This window comes from Stigmatopora argus, chromosome 12 (genome assembly GCF_051989625.1).
Source record: "Stigmatopora argus isolate UIUO_Sarg chromosome 12, RoL_Sarg_1.0, whole genome shotgun sequence".
NCBI classification, from domain to species: Eukaryota; Metazoa; Chordata; class Actinopteri; order Syngnathiformes; family Syngnathidae; genus Stigmatopora; species Stigmatopora argus.
Window position 1 is genome coordinate 4,571,686 of NC_135398.1, and position 12,958 is coordinate 4,584,643.

A 12,958-nucleotide genomic window follows, 5' to 3' on the forward strand; every position below is an offset into this window, starting at 1 on the left:
AAGTAAGTACTAATTTCCCCTTTCAAATGTCTTCCAACGTCAACGGCGGGGCCGTGTGAGCGAGCCGTGGCCGGCGGTGGCGTGGGTTTCACGGGAAAGCATTTTTTTTAGCATTTTTAAGAGGGCAGGTTAGCTTCGTTGCGGATGGTCTTCAACAAACAATGGTGGAGAGGACGCGACGGTCGCCTCCTTTCTTTTTTCCTTTCTCCCCCCCGTTCTATTTCAAACTGCGTCCGAGCAAGTTCAGGCTCTGGCTTGTTGTCCTCTCACGATTCGGGCCACGCAAGTTTCTTCTTTTTTTTAAGCCGAGAAGGACGCGACAAAAGCGGAGGAGGGGTGTCGATAAAGTCCGAATTGGTCCGACGCCGGCGGACAGTTTGGCCGTGGAAGTCATTCATTTAGCGGGGAGGGGAGCCAACATTTCGGGGTGTGCGCTCCATTGTCTCTTTTACTACAAAAGATGTGAATTTGACTATTTATCTAAACTCTTTTATCTCCTCTGTGCCTCCGAGCTAACGTTTTTTTTCTGGCAAAAATGCACGGGAGGAGCCGTAAAGCGTTCAAATGTTGGCCTAGCGATATATACAGTAAAGTGGCTCCAGTGCTAGTGTTCGATTCCCAAATTCCACCTGGCTTTCTTCCACATTTTTATGGCTTTTATTTTTAAGAGTTTTTGCAATTTATCGGAGGAACGAAGGGCCTCCAGGCAAAAATATTTAATCGTGAATGAGGCGCTTTTGAATGGAATGCATTTGTTGCTCACCACAGACTGTTTTGGGGTAGATTTCAATATAATTGTTTATCTTTTCACTTAAATGTTGTATCAAGACTTAGTTTTTGTATGTCACATTACTTATTTGTTCTAAGTTTTGCATTCTAACCTTTGTTTCCCATTCTTGTTTGTAGTTATTTACATTTTAATGAAGTAGATTGCATAGTTTCATGCTATTTTTTTTACAGTTTCTAATTTATACTTCCGTTTTACTATTTTTGTATTTAAATAGAGTAGTTTTTTTGATATTTTACAGTATTCTTGCTATATTTAACTGTTAGTTTCGCTTTTCTTCAATGTAGTGTTTTCCCAAAACTGCTACTTTTAGTTGTTTTTTTTTTTAGCTATAATCAAATTTTAGGTAACTGCGCTGATTGAAATTTCTTTAAATTGTCACCAAAACTAAGCACAAAGCTCTCCAAATGCTGGTTTACTTCTGAAAGGCAGGCAGGCAAGCAAACAAAAGCCAAACCAATGAAAACCTCCTTGGTGGAGGTAATAAAAGTGGCCCAGTATGCAAGATTGTGGATTGTTATTTACTGACGGGTCTTTCAATACAGCAGCAGTAACTGTTACTGGAGTGCGTGGGTGTGAGTATACACTAATACTTTTGGGATGGTCTAAAAGCCCTCCTATTCACTTTAAAGCGCATCTTTCTATATAAGACGACATGTGAGTAAATAAAATTGATGTCCACTTGTTAGGAAAGACACTTTGTCTTAAAGAATGTTGCTAAAATGTAGTGTTCCTGTAATTATTTGCAGGAAATAAAGCATGTAAATATTCTCATGGTCAGTGATAGTTAGCCAAATGAGAGATATTAAGATTGGGTGTGTTTTCATTATTTGTTTATCATTATTTTGTATAAACGGCTGTCGGCTGTCATTGTTGGCGACAGACGTCCGATTTAGCAGCCCCTCTAGTAAAAATGGATGTCCACAAAACGAAAAAAGTGAGTAATACTGTATTTGCTCGCATATAAGTCGCCCCTGGCATATAAGCCGCACCCTTAAAATTGCCTTAAAATCGCTGAATTTTACAATTTCTCACGTATAAGCCGCCCCCTTATTCACAATTTTCACCTCCATACTCATTTTTTTCGGGACTACAAATATGTTACTTTGAAGGGAAAATCTTAAGAAAAATCATTGCACGTGGTATTTCTGAGATAAGGTATGAATCAAAAGCACATGATTAGGGTCAATATCATAAGGAATTGATTCATCCAGTAATTGTTGTTTTCTTACTGCAAAACAGAAAATAACCAACAAATAGCAAATGTCCCTTCTACTTTCAAGTCGTTAAAGTATCGTTTATTGCTAGTTTGGTCATTTGGGGGGGGGCGGGGGGTCCAAAACTCCAGCTTGTTTGTGAAAGTTGATTGATGACCGAATGAATCGGCCATTCCGCACTCGCACACCTGCTTCAGTTCGCTAGCCATGTGCGCGAGATTATTTGCTGACACGAGCAGTTGTCTTTTTCGGTTTCTTGGTGGTGGTCCTCAACCGTGTTTTTGCGTGGGGGGGCTTCCTCAAGCACGTATTGGCACAGTTGGACTAGCTAGCAGAAGTCAAATGGGCGCTCGCTCGGTGGACTCTGGCGGCGGCCTTCCCACAATGCTTTGCGCTCGGGCCAGCTGCCGTCTTGGAGATGTTTGATTCCTCTCCGGACGTGTCTTGTGACCGGGGACCAAACCCATTTGGACCAATTAACATTCCGTGCTACGCTAGCGGCTGAGAGCTTCACTAATTAAAAGTCGTGAGGAAGATGGTTTCATTTGGGCTAAGGCGCGGGTGTCAAACTAGCGGCCTGGGGGCCACATACTGCCCGCCACATCATTTTTGGACACCCATTAGAAATCATTTTTAATGATTAGTTAAATAGCCTCATATTTTATGGCCTGACTAAGAACTACAATATCTAAGTAGAGTTTATGGGGTATTCAATGACACCTTGTCCATTATTTTACTGTAAACAGTGCGGTCATGCTTGTAAAGAGCTTTTTTTCCCCCGCTGAAAGCACTTTTATGGCATCCTTTCTAATAATTCATATGGTATATTATTAGTGGCATGTCAGCAGACACTCTGGTGGTTTTGTATGTTGGGCTAAAGTTTCATTGTCCTGAGTGAGTGGGTTTTTATGATATGTTTGTGCCTGGACACTTGACTTGAAAATAACCATTTGTGGGAGAGTTACTATTTGTTGAATGGCTCGTAGCTTTCAAGGAGTGGAAGACGACTGCTAAGCGAGTCCAAAGCTGCCATGAATGGGCAACCTGATCCCACGCCACCACTGGGCCGACCACACCTGTTTGGATCGAATGTTCGGACACCTTCTCGGCGGCAATAATGTCACAATGGCGTTTCCGTCATTGTTTTGACCTGTTTGGAGTCCAAAATTTGCTCATATTTGGCGCAAATTACTGACGCGGTAAGGCAGGGGTGTCAAACTCGGTTTGGTTGGTCGGCCACATTCATGGCGTTATTATTTTTTGCTTATAAGGTTGACTTACTTGCCGCCATTGATGGTGCTAGACGTACAATCCATTTTGACTGGGAGGGGCGAATGAACGTTTGGTTGTTCCCGCCTCCCATTCAAAATGGATTGGACGTCTTGCATTGTCAGTGGCACCAAAAGATGAGCATTCCCTGCCATTTTTCTGGGAAGCTTCTTGTTCGTTTGTCGGCCCTTGCTGATTTTTGGGTGATTTCCTGTTGGTTTTGTGACATTTTAAGGTTCCTTATTAATTCATCATATTTGAAGTCATTTGTTTCCGGCGTCTGTATGCGATTTAAGTGATAATTGCAGTGCTATGTAGGACCACGTAGAATTATGAAATATGAATCCATCAAGGTTTGTTTTCTGTCAACACTCTTTAAAGCAGATAATAATGACACGAGCGAAAAGCGAGCTCATGAAAGGAACATCTAATGTACTCGTGCCTTTTTAATGACTAGCATTTGTTGGCAAATGAGCGACAGCTTGGAGCTTGTGCTTATTTTTTGTTTAAAAGGGGAATTCCCATACAGTCTTCCCTCGATCATCGCAAATTCACTTCTTTGTGTTTTTTTTTATTATTATTTTTTAATTATTATGATTATGATATATTTTTTAAAGTTCATAATGTGAGAAGCCACTTTTGCTACTAGGACTCAGCACTGAAAAAAAAGGTAGTTATAATAGGGGTGACCCTACTTTGCGATTTTTCGATTATCACGGCTATGTTTGGTCTACATTAACCGCGATATTCGAGGGGTTACTACATTCTGCTGCATTTTCGTACTTTTACTCGTACAATTGATGGTCGCCTATTTGTTGTCCAAGTCATGCTTGCGCTATGACATGCTTATCCACAAATGTAGCGTCTTTTCAAGACCCCGTCTGGTATCTGTCAAAATGTTGTTCATCGTATGTCGTTCCATATTTCAAGTCATAAATTCCTTCATGGTTGCGATTCTTGAAAACCTTCTTGCAGTCTTTTCATGTTTCCAATTTAGCGTAGCTCCCCGTCCTCGTCGCCGATGGCAGCCACATGCGCTTCATTAGATGTTGTGATGATGTCACCATTGGAAAAGTATGCGAATGGTCGTTTGAGAGGTCACGGCCGAAAGGCGAAACGGGAGAGATCTGGATTCAACTTGGGAGAAGCCACTCGAGCGGTCATGCGGAAATTCTTTTGGATTGTACGAATGCGCCAGAGTCAGGAAGCACATTCGATTGTCCCAGCTCACAAACATCACCTGATGCGCCACGGAAAATTGAATGGAACCTCCTTGTTATTGTTTGGAAATAGAATTGAGAAAATGAGGAGACGTTGGAGTAAAATAGATATATAAACGGCCCATTTTATACATGTTTCGACCTTTGACTTCTATTTACTTTTGAACTCGGAGGATAAAGAATATCCCTGTAAGTAGTTTACTATTGTGTGTCTGCATGTGTTCCCGTCTCGTTAGCGGTTTGTGCTAATTCCCTGGTTAGTGTGTTTTTGCATTGTGTTAGCATTATGAGTTGTACAGCGATGTATCAATATAAGTACTAATTTCTCATTTAATGTGTTTTTGCATTGCGTTAGCATGAAGCTATATGTAGAGCGACATCAGTGCTAATTCCTCGTTAGGTGTTTTTGCATTGCGTTAGCATGAAACTATATGTAGAGCGACAGCAGTACTAATTCTTCGTTAGGGTTTTTTGCAATGTGTTAGCAAGAAACTCGTATAGCAATACTAATGATAATTCTTCCTTTAATGTCTTTTTGCATTGTGCTAGCATGAAACTCGTTTTATAGCGATATCAGTGCTAATTCCTTGTTTAGTGTGTTTTTGCCATGCATTAGCATGAAACTCGTATAGCGAGGGTTGCTAATTGTTCTTTTTAATGTTTTTTTCATTGTTGGCGTTATATTAGACGTATAGCGATATCAGTGCTAATTCCTTGTTAAGTGTGTTTTTGCCTTGGGTTAGCATGAAACTAGATGTATAGCTATAACAGTGCTAATTCCTCGTTTAGTGTGTTTTTGCAATGTGTTAGCATGAAACTCATTGAATAGCGATATCAATGCTAAGTGTTTTTGCATTGTTGGTGTTATAATAGATGTATAGCGATATCAGTGCTAATTCCATGTGTAATGTTTTACATTACGTTAGCATTAAACTAGATGAATAGCTATATCAGTGCTAATTCCTAGCGTCTCTTTGCATTGTGTTAGCATAAAACTAGTTGTATTATTGTTTCCATTGCAGATGTTGACCAATTAAACTGAGAATGATCGTGTTTTGGTATCTGACAAGACAGGGCAGGACATGGATTTTTTTGTTGGCAAACGGAAGATCAGGTCGCCAATAGAGCGTCACGGCGGCGTTTCATTCCTCGTAGAAGTCCGATGGACAATACTTAACGCCACGCCCACCTTTCACCCGCTAACCGGCGTATGACAGCCCGCCGTCCATCATGGCCGCACTTCTATTTTGGTCTATTTTATGTGTGTGATGGCGGGGCGGCGTAGCAGAGGGCGGCGCGAGGTCATGTCAACCTCCGCCCCTCCTTCTTTCATCGCCATGGCAGCGGCGAGGCCCGGTTTCCACGGGGACGGGCGAAGCCGTGGAGGGAATGCGAGACGGCGTACGGGGAGGAAGGGAAAGAAGCCGAACGAGTTTTTTTGTGTAGAAACGCCGTAATCCAATATGGCTGCCTTTGTACGGACGCCGGTAGCGGCGTCGGGAGATGACTCAGCGCCGCCAGAAGCGTTTTGGCGAGTGCGCCTCGCCAAAATAAAGCAGGCTTTAGATGGTGAATGTGCCACAACACTCGCTTTGATTCCCACGCTGGGGGTGATGAGCTGCTTTTCTTCAACAATTTCACCTGGCAACCGTTTCATGCTATTCATGTCTGGTCCACATGGTGGCGCCACTTTACCCAACGTTGTCATCCCTAACCGAGTACGAACGTTTCGCCGGCCATTGGTGAATAAACAATGAAGGGCAACAATATACACAATGTATGTATGTACAATGACAATAAAGCTTTCAATTCAATTATCACAAAACTAATGGTAAGATTTGGATTATAGTTTGATTTTATGCGTGATGACATTACAAGCTCGTGAAAAAGGGAAATGAATATTTTATATGGTCATAAAAACAATGTATGGATAGACTCCGTGATCCCCATAGTGCTTTATTTTGAAAAGAAACCGGGAGTTCTGACTATAAGTCGCACTAGCCAATGTTGCACAATGAAATAGAAAAAAAAATGTTTTTTTTAGTGTATCAGAAACAGAACATTATACGTTAACGTAATTGAAAAATAGGGAACAACAGATAAAAGAAGCACATGTTAACATAATCAATTTTATTGATAACTGAAAGACAATATAAGCCCCTGCAAAACTATGAAAAAATAGTAATACGGTAATGTATATCGCATTATTTTCGCTTATTTTTCTTTTCAGGGTGGACGTTAAGTTTGCCAATTTTTTGCTCTTGTCTTTCAGATCACGGCCGCCTCTGCTTTCCCCGCCACGACTCTCCTACCCGCCGTCCTCTCCCGCCCCTCCTCTCCTCCCCCCGCTCCCCTCGCCCGCCGCCGCCGCCTTCTCCCGCCGCCCCCCCATCTCGGCCTCCAAGATAGATTCCCTCAGGAGCAAGGTTGATCTGCTCAAACTGCCGTTGGCCCTCTCCACCAAGTCCATCTCGGAGCGCAAGAACCAGCTGGGCGGCGTCGGCGGAGGAGTGGGAGGAAGCGGGGCTCGCAAAGCCCGCTCGCCGCCCGCCCGAGACATGGACAACGAGTCGCAGTACTCGGGGTACTCGTACAAGTCGTCGCACTCCCGGAGCTCCCGCAAGCACAGGTGGGAGGAGCCTTGGAAATGAACTATGGTGACAGTAAAAAAAGAAAAACGAAACACTTTATGTCCCTCTCTGAAAGGATCCCGTGGCGTTTAAAGTGGTACTCGGCCGTTTGGTCGCCAGACTTTTGGTCGCCCGGAAGGTTATTGATAATTACCATTTAAAATTGTTGCTCAAATTCCCTAAATACAAACTGCAAATTATTATTTAGTCATACTTAATTCCCTATTAATTATTAGGCAAAAGAAAAGCTCCAAATTTCCCTGACTTTTATTGTTTTTTGTTGGAGAACTTGTTAAGACCCTGACTGACGTCGCTTCTTAAAGGGACAACACATGTATACATACAAACTCTTCTACACTCACATGTCGGCTTAGTGAAACTGCTCATGGCCATTGTTGGCTTTTATTGATGTGTAGACCGTGTTGTTTTACCTTGTTTTGTCGCCGGACTTTTGGTCGCCGGTTGTTTGGGTCCGGGCGACCAAACGTCCGGTCACCGTTTAAAGTCATCCCCAATCTCAACCTGCGCTAGTTTCCGTGATTATCTCACTTCTTTGTTTCTGGCAGGGAACGGAGGGATCGCCATCGTTCCAAAAGCAGAGACGGAAGCTGTCGCCCTGACAAATCGGTGACGATCCAGACGCCCGGAGAGCCCCTGCTGGACGCAGAGTCGACCCGTGGAGACGACCGGGTCAGTGTCAAAACAACTGGCGTGTCTGTTTCGCCATGGCTTCACATCTCTAATACGTGAATGTCGATGCGATCCGTATCCCAATTCATTCACGAAGACTTAAATCTGTTCAATGCGGGTTCAACGGTTCCCAAACTTGGAAATCGGGCATGGTGACAGACCACTAATGTCGACAACCTTCGCTATGTTATGCCTGAAGGTTTTTAGTAAAGCAGACAAGCCGCCTGAGAATTTTCTTTAAAACAGCACTTAAACCTTGAGATTTTTCCATGTTGCCATGTTTTTGGCAATCAAATGTATATCAATTCAAATTTAAAATCAAGGACAAAGTGCTTTTTTAGCTGTTCAGCCAAGTTATGGTTTTTACATTAGAATTTGTCTTGACAAAGTTTGTTTTCGGAAAGCGTGGTCTTGAAGACAATGCTAGCATTGCACTTTGTGTACATGCCAGTACACGTTAAAAGCGGCATTTTTAAGAAAGACAAAAAAACAAAGGCATTTTCCTGGCATTGGCGTCAGTGACTCTTTACAACTGTGAATTGATTCAATATCCAAGCATGAAAAGTACCAAACAAACTGCAGCCTAACTCGTTTCTGAAAATGTCCCTCCTCCTTCTCGCCCGACAGGATGACAACTGGGGCGAGACCACCACGGTGGTGACGGGCACGTCGGAGCACAGCGTCTCCAACGAAGACCTGACCCGGGTCTCCAAGGACCTGGAGGAGGCCACGCCCCTGGAATGCAAGCGCTTCCTGGGCCCGGCGCTGGGCGGCCTGCTGAGCTTCTTCGCCCTGGTCACGCCGCTGGCCTTCCTGGTGCTGCCGCAGGCGCTGTGGCGCGACGACCTGGATCCCTGCGGCACCCCCTGCGAGGGCCTCTACGTCTCGCTGGCCTTCAAGCTGCTGGTGCTGCTCATCTCCTCGTGGGCGCTGTTCCTGCGCCCGCCGCGAGCCACGCTGCCGCGCTTCTTCGTCTTCCGCTGCCTGCTCATGGTGCTGGTCTTCCTCTTCGTGGCGTCCTACTGGCTCTTCTACGGCGTCCGCGTGCTGGAGCCCCGCGAGCGCGACTACCGGGGCATCGTGGAGTACGCCGCCTCGCTGGTGGACGCGCTGCTCTTCATCCAGTACCTGGCGCTGGTGCTGCTGGAGGTGCGCCACCTGCAGCCCGCCTTCTGCCTCAAGGTGGTGCGCAGCACGGATGGGGCCAGTCGATTCTACAACGTGGGCCACCTCAGGTCAGTTTACCCACATTTTGAATCCGTGGAATAGCTGAAATATATATATATATGTATGTATATGTATGTGTGTATAATATATATATATGTGTATATATGTGTGTGTATGTATGTATATATATATATAAATATATATATATGTGTGTGTATATATGTGTGTATATATATGTGTATGTGTATGTATATATATATATATATATATATATGTGTATGTGTGTATATATGTGTGTATATATGTTTATATATGTTTATATATGTGTATATATGTGTATATATGTGTATATATGTGTATATATATGTATATATATATATATGTATATGACATTCATTTAGAACTTGAATTCCTTAAATTGACATGTATTCTAACCGTTAGGGTGCACTTCATAAGAAAATGAGTCTTGAATTTTTCCAAAACATAACATTTGCATTCATTATGCGCTTTTATTTATAAGCATTTCTCTCACCGACATGTAGGCCTCAATTACAGTCACTTTTGTGTTTATTCAAAGGACTCATAGATTTATTTTGTATTCCCAAAAAGTAAATTCATGAAAAAAACATTGCATCCATAGAAGTATAAATTACTACATTTTATGCTGACTAAAGGACCACTTTGGGAGAGCCATTAAGCAGCCAAATTCAAAGTAATTCTTATTATTATTTCTTCCAGTGACCTTTGACCTCATTATCCCCAAATGTAATCATCTTATGGATTTGATATAAAAGACATTTCCCTTTATTTGTGTTGGTGAGTTATGTTGACAGCAAATGCACAAGCTGGGCCTGCAGTCAAGATGGCACTAATAAACAAGCAATCACACAATTTGTAATGCTAACCTGACCAACTTGTGACTGTGTCAAATTTTTAGTATCCAGCGGGCAGCCGTGTGGGTGTTGGACCACTATTACAATGACTTTCCTGTCTACAACCCCGCCTTGCTCAACCTGCCCAAGTCTATTCTATCCAAGAAAATGACTGGCTTCAAAGTCTACTCGCTGGACGGTAAACACCTCAATTCATTTGTTGCGCTGATTTTAGTCATGCAAATGTTTGCTTCAAAAAATGTTTTATTATGTGTAGGGAAAATAATTGAAATGTCTATTTTTCCCCGTTTAAATGTAGAAACATTTTGTCCGATTTGATAGTTTGTTTATGTGTAGACTGTTTTTTTGGAATATATTTTATTTACGTTTTGTTTCGGGCTCGTATCCGTTTTCAAGTGTGTGGATAGATATGATAAATTAAAAAAATAATAATAGAAGCTTGTCCTTTGCAGAAAACCCTACCAATAATTCTAGCGGGCAGTCACGTGCAATGATTGCGGCTGCAGCCAGGAGGCGAGATAACTCCCACAACGAGTTCTACTACGAGGAGGCCGAGATGGACCGTCGAATCCGCAAGCGAAAAGCCAGGTACCAACATGCAACTCAAGCATTTCGCCACCATCCTGTAGGGGGCGTCAGTTGGCTCACCATATTTTTCAGACGAGTAGAAGATTTTATTTGATAGAATTCAAAACAAAGGCATTTATGATTACAAAAAAACAACATAACAAAATAGGAATAGAGGTAGCAATAGTTTGAATGTTTTTGTTACAAAAAAGTACACACTTTTGGTGAGCCCTTCTCAGTTTATATTATATTATATTATATTACAGGCAATTGATACTATGGGTTCGCCGTGGTGACCCCTGGGGGGGCATAAGCCAAAATTCCACCCACCCCCAGTGTTGAAATGATAAACACAGCCCTCTTGTGGTTCAGTGTGAAAATAATGTGAAATTATTTCACATATAAGTCGCACCCCAGGCTAAACTTTTTTTAATGCGATTTGTAGTCCAGAAAATACAGTAAGTCTTATTTTGTAGCTTGCTTTGTCGCCACTGCAGTAATCCCTCAAATATCGCGGTTAATGTACACCAGCTTGAAAAAAAATATTTAAAAAAATATATAATTAATAGCGGAAAAAAACGCAAAGTAGTGAATTCACGATGAGTGAAGACGCGATAATCGAGGGATTACTGTACCATCAATTCCTCGCATTGTCACTCCCAGACTGGTGGTGGCGGTAGAGGAGGCGTTCACCCACATCAAGCGCCTTCACGAGGAGGAAGCGGTGGCGACCTCGTCCCCAAAGCACCCTCGCGAGGTGATGGACCCCCGAGAGGCGGCGCAGGCCATTTTTGCCCCCATGGCGCGGGCCATGCAGAAGTACCTGAGGACCACCCGGCAGCAGGCCTTCCACAGCATGGAGAGCATCCTCACGCACCTGCAGTTCTGCATCACGCACAACATGGCGCCAAAGGTCAGGAAAAAGCTAGCAAAAAACGGCAAATCGTTAAAACGTGTCGGAAAGTTGCAATCGGCGACCGCAGACCATGACACACGTGCGCGTTGTCTCTTCAGGCCTTCCTGGAGCGGTACCTGAGCCCGGGGCCCACCATGCAGTACCAGCATCACAACGGCGGAGGGCGCCAGTGGACGCTGGTCAGCGAGGAGCCGGTGACGTCGGCTCTGCGCCAAGGCCTGGTCTTCTCCGTGCGCCGCCTGGATTTCTCCCTGGTGGTCACCGTCACGCCGCTGCCCTTCCTGCGCCTGGGCGAGGAGTTCGTGGACCCCAAGAGCCACAAGTTCGTCATGCGACTGCAGTCCGAGACGTCCGTGTGAAGAAGTCGCGGCGCCTTTAAATCAGCTCGGTGCCTTGGACTCGGCTTTTCCGTGTTGTCTCGGCACGATTTTTTTTTTTTTTTTTTACAAAGGCGCCTTTTTTTATATGTAACCACAGAACTATGAATACAACTACGGTGTTGCTTGTTCTCGTCGCAAAAACTGTGAGCGCAAAGTATCGCAGCTTTCCTTCCAAACTGCTTCTGGACCCTTTTTAAGCACCCCCACACCCCTTTTTTTTTAAAGGATTTTTCTACCCATTTGATTTAGGGCCACACTGACATAAAACCCCCAAAATGTGTAGCCTCTTAAGCATACTTGCCTAAGTAAAAAAACCAAACTAATAGGGATATCTAACTTTTATTCTTAGAGAAATATCAATTCTATCGCAATAGATTTTCCCTTTTTCTTGTAGAAAAAAAAGATTTTAAAAATTGCATCTCACTGCCCCCAAAATGAAACTTTTGAAGGAAATGCTACTACAATTCACGAAAAAAAATACTTTTTTAAATGAACTTTTAGCATCAAAATCAATTTTTGATATTTTTTTTTAAATGGCTACTCTTCCAGGATTTTTTTTTCTGATTTGATCGTTAAAATCTGCAACTTTGTGGGACTTCTTGGAATGACTTGATTTTTATTATTTGATTTTATCCCCCCCCCCCCCCCCCCCCAAATCTTTTTGAATTTACAGCTTTTTGGTTGCTTTTGTGTTGTCTTTTTTTTTGTTCCCTCATCCTTTTTGGTACGCACAGCAGAATGTAGCATCTTTTGAATATAGTTCAAAATGTGCTTTTTGATGACGTCATTGGTTCCTATTTACATTCATGTTTGTGGATAAGCGTTAACATTTCACTTTAACACTTCAAAACGACAACTTAACACTTTTTTTTTTGCCTGCGGGCTGTATAGCTTTAACAAAAGAAAACAACATAACACTCATAGTTAGTGCATTTCCTGCTCTCATTATAAACATGTTTTTAATAGGTTTTTCAAAAATGCATACTTCAGCTAATTTATTTTCCTTTCTACGTCAATATTTTGGAGTGTAACGTACGTATCACAGCCTCATCTGCCCTCATAATAATTTGGTTTTTGGATGTTTGTCGAGACTTTATATCAGCAAAATGATAGCAACCTTAACTTAAGCCTTAACTGCTCTGACATTTTCGCAAGTTGCAACATCCAAAACAACTCACCAGATTTCTTGAGGGCTGCAAAAACTTTTTACGTATAATAACGT

At 42.8% G+C, this 12,958-nt stretch overlaps 1 protein-coding gene across 1 annotated transcript; it reads left to right on the forward strand.

Annotated features, from left to right (window-relative positions):
- Positions 1–39: 39 nt before the first annotated feature.
- vangl2 (VANGL planar cell polarity protein 2) lies at positions 40–12,376 on the forward strand. The gene is made up of 8 exons (XM_077616197.1): positions 40–427; positions 6,766–7,122; positions 7,690–7,813; positions 8,441–9,048; positions 9,918–10,051; positions 10,326–10,461; positions 11,104–11,353; positions 11,455–12,376. Exons 1-8 carry the CDS (start codon positions 162–164, stop codon positions 11,713–11,715), a joined length of 2,136 nt encoding a protein of 711 aa, XP_077472323.1. The 5' UTR covers positions 40–161; the 3' UTR covers positions 11,716–12,376.
- Positions 12,377–12,958: the final 582 nt, after the last annotated feature.